This window comes from Oryza brachyantha, chromosome 1 (genome assembly GCF_000231095.2).
Source record: "Oryza brachyantha chromosome 1, ObraRS2, whole genome shotgun sequence".
Classification (NCBI taxonomy): Eukaryota; Viridiplantae; Streptophyta; class Magnoliopsida; order Poales; family Poaceae; genus Oryza; species Oryza brachyantha.
Genome location: NC_023163.2, coordinates 9,028,968 through 9,032,092, shown reverse-complemented (window position 1 = coordinate 9,032,092; position 3,125 = coordinate 9,028,968). Strand labels below are relative to the sequence as shown.

At 56.7% G+C, this 3,125-nt stretch overlaps 1 protein-coding gene across 1 annotated transcript; it reads right to left on the bottom strand.

Moving 5' to 3' along the window:
• Positions 1-237: 237 nt before the first annotated feature.
• LOC102705019 (endoglucanase 3-like) lies at positions 238-2,851 on the bottom strand. Its single transcript, XM_015838278.2, is given in 5 exon segments — positions 238-1,314; positions 1,404-1,496; positions 1,625-1,825; positions 2,129-2,417; positions 2,419-2,851. Coding segments are annotated over 5 exon segments (1,611 nt in total). The 5' UTR covers positions 2,676-2,851; the 3' UTR covers positions 238-543.
• Positions 2,852-3,125: the final 274 nt, after the last annotated feature.

The following is a 3,125-nucleotide window of genomic DNA, read 5'->3' as shown; positions in this document are numbered from 1 at the left end:
TATCAATAAGCTATCTATAAAATATACTATTCAATTTTTTAATATAAGAGACATAAAAGTTATCTCTTAATTAAGAGATAGTCTATTACATATATTTTAATGTTAAAGGAGAATGAATAATGGGTCATTTCTATTGATAGAGGTGGCCTTACTGTAGTACTTTTGCCGCCAAAGTTTCATCATTTTCAATTTTTCATCATCTAAGCAAATCCGAACATCACAGTCTCGGGAGTTAAAAGAGATAATAAAAGACACTTGATTTAGCAATGAGTTGCGAGCTGCAACCCGGTACATGTCCGGACGAACATTCGTCCGCCGCATCACGAACACACGCTTAACACCAGCGAGCACGCTAATTACGTACCCTAATGAATACTTAGACCCACTAGTGCTCTTGTTTTTTTGCATGCACTGGGGTCCCCAGATCACAATTACTACTAATTAACTTGCCCCGAAATTACCCACCGACTAATTAGATTACGATGACATGGAAATGATGATACTATTATCTGGGACGATTTGTTTGATCAAGATCTCCCGAGGCTAGAGCTGGCCGTACGAGTGGGCGAGGTAGGCGAGCGCGCCGACGAGCGGCGCGTTGATGTAGGTCGCCGGCTCGGAGTGCTCGTGGTCGCTGCGCTCGTCGGGGAACTGGTCCTGCTGGTTGGGCCCGCCGACGACGGCGCCGACGAGGAGGTTGGGGTTGGCGACGCCGGAGTAGAGCGCGGTGAACCCCTGCGAGCAGCCGATCCTGGCGGGGTGCGCGGCGACCGACGGCAGCGACGACGCGCGGTGGTGGATCCTCCGCGGGTACTTGGCGCCGTACCCGACCATGTAGGACATCCCCATCGGGTTGCTCCCGAGGAGGTAGTCCACCTGCCGGCGCGCGATGGCGCGGAGGCGCTGCGGCGTGACGGCGGCGCCGCCGCAGGAGACGGTCTGCTTGGAGAAGGCGAGGTACTTGGCGTAGGTGAGCAGGAGGAAGGAGCTGGAGGTGACGTACTGCATGTTGCTGTCGCTGAGCTTGAACAGGAGGCCGCCCCTGGTGTACTCCGTCTGGTCGGTGGGGGTGCCGGGCACCATGGAGCAGATGAAGCTGTCGGCGTGGCCCTTGTACTCGTGCAGCGCCGCCACCTTCTGCACCAGGAACGCCTTGGCGATCAGGATCCTCGCGCCGGCGTGCTTGTTGTCCCACCCGAACGTGTTGTCCTGCTCGTCCGCGCCCAGCACCTGCCCGTTCATCTGGATGTAGCTCAGGTACGTCGGGTTCTTGGTCGCCCTGTGCAGCCATGCCGCCCCCCATAGCAGCTCATCCTTTCTCACCCACACGCAAACATGTCATCAGTACTATTGGAGCAGGAGAAGTTCTGGCCATGAAACTTTTGCTAGATGCACGCACACACCTGGTACCCGGAGTAGGAGCAGTAGTATGGGCAGACGTATGGCGAGAGCCGGGTGCTGTACGTGCCCCTGTGCTTGTCCGCGAACTCGAACACCTACGTGCACAATCCCGAAACAGAGTAGCACCATGTCAAAACTCAAAATAGAGCACCAAAGAAACAGGGGGAGGTCGGCAATGGCGGGACACGCAGGCACACACAGCAGGAGAAAAGCACGCACGCACCCTCTTGGCCCTTGCGACGAGGCGGCTGGCGTATGCCGGGTCGGACTTGCGGAAGACGAGCGACGCGGCGGCGAGCGCCGCGGCGGTCTCGGCCGCGACGTCGGTCCCCGGGGTGCTCGGGTCGACCTTGTACACGGTCCTCGGGGTGTCCATGTCCTCTGGCCGCTCCCAGCACGCGTGGTCCCGGTTCGCATCACCGACCTGGAAAGAGAGAGAGAGAGGAGGAAGATGAAGTTAGCATTGTTGTCAACATTGGTCCACACCATGACATGAGCGTCCTGTACAGACTACAGTGCCATTGCGTGCGGAAAAACAGAGCAACTTTTTCGCAATGGCTGTACTTTGGTGAGGAGGAAAGCTCTGTTTGTCCAGGAAGAGCAACCGGTCATGGCATAAACAAAGCAATTAACCGCGCACAGAAACCGGTAGGAATGTCGACGGCGGCGAGCAAGGAAGAAGAAGCCAGCAGATGCGAGTGAATGTAGCCGATGTCGTTGGGTATACCTGGACGTAGACGGTGTCCGGGTGGGAGGTGGCCTTGAGGAGGTAGTCGGAGCCCCAGCGGACGGCGTCCCTGGCGTGCTGGAGCTCGCCCTTCATGAGGCCACCGAACTCCACCACGCTCCACGCCAGCATCGTCATGCTGAACGCCAGCGGGAAGCCGAACTTCATGTTGTCGCCGGCGTCGTAGTACCCTCCCACCAAGTCCACCTGACCAAGATGCACAATGCGGGTGAAAACTCCGGCGAGACGGCGCGATGCGGGGATGAAAATCGGTGGAACGCAGGGGGGTTTTTCTTGCCTTGATGGAGGAGCCGTCGGAGAGGCCGGAGTCCCTCCGCCAGGTGACGCGCTGCGACGGCGGCAGCTTCCCCGAGCGCTGGCCCTCGAAGAAGAGGATGGACTTGGTGAGCGCGTCCCTGTAGTCGTGCGGCGCCGGGCCGTGGTTCACGGACGCGGAGGCGACGTCGTCGTCGTCGGCGGCGGCGGCATTGTGGTACTGGTGGGGAAGCAGGACAGCGAGGAGGAAGATGCAGCGGAGGAGAGCCATGGCTACGAGCAGCGGAAAAGGGAACCCCTCTCTGCCTCCTCTAGTCAGCCTCAGTCCTCTGCACTTGGCCCTCGAGCTCTGCTTAGCTCGCTGCCGTCGCTGCCATTATACCTGCCACTTGAGCTCTGCTTTTAAAGATGAAAGACTGTTTTTTTCCCACCTTTTTTTCTCCATTCGTTCGCGCCATTTTTTTTCTTTTGGGAGAATGGGATGGAACAGTTATTATTACTGGTATTCCTGCCATAGCCTTGCGTGTTCCAAGGGGTTGAGCTCGTTCACGTGCCCATGGTGAGGCGACCCGTCTGAGCAATCTGTACTACTCGTATTCATAGTTTTTCACGGCATTTTCGAGCATCAAGAGGAAGAAGAGGATTGCAAGCTCGACCCACGCTACTCTCATTTCAAGCTTTCATCCAAAAAAGACGGTCCTTTCAGTATTGTTGTAGCCGA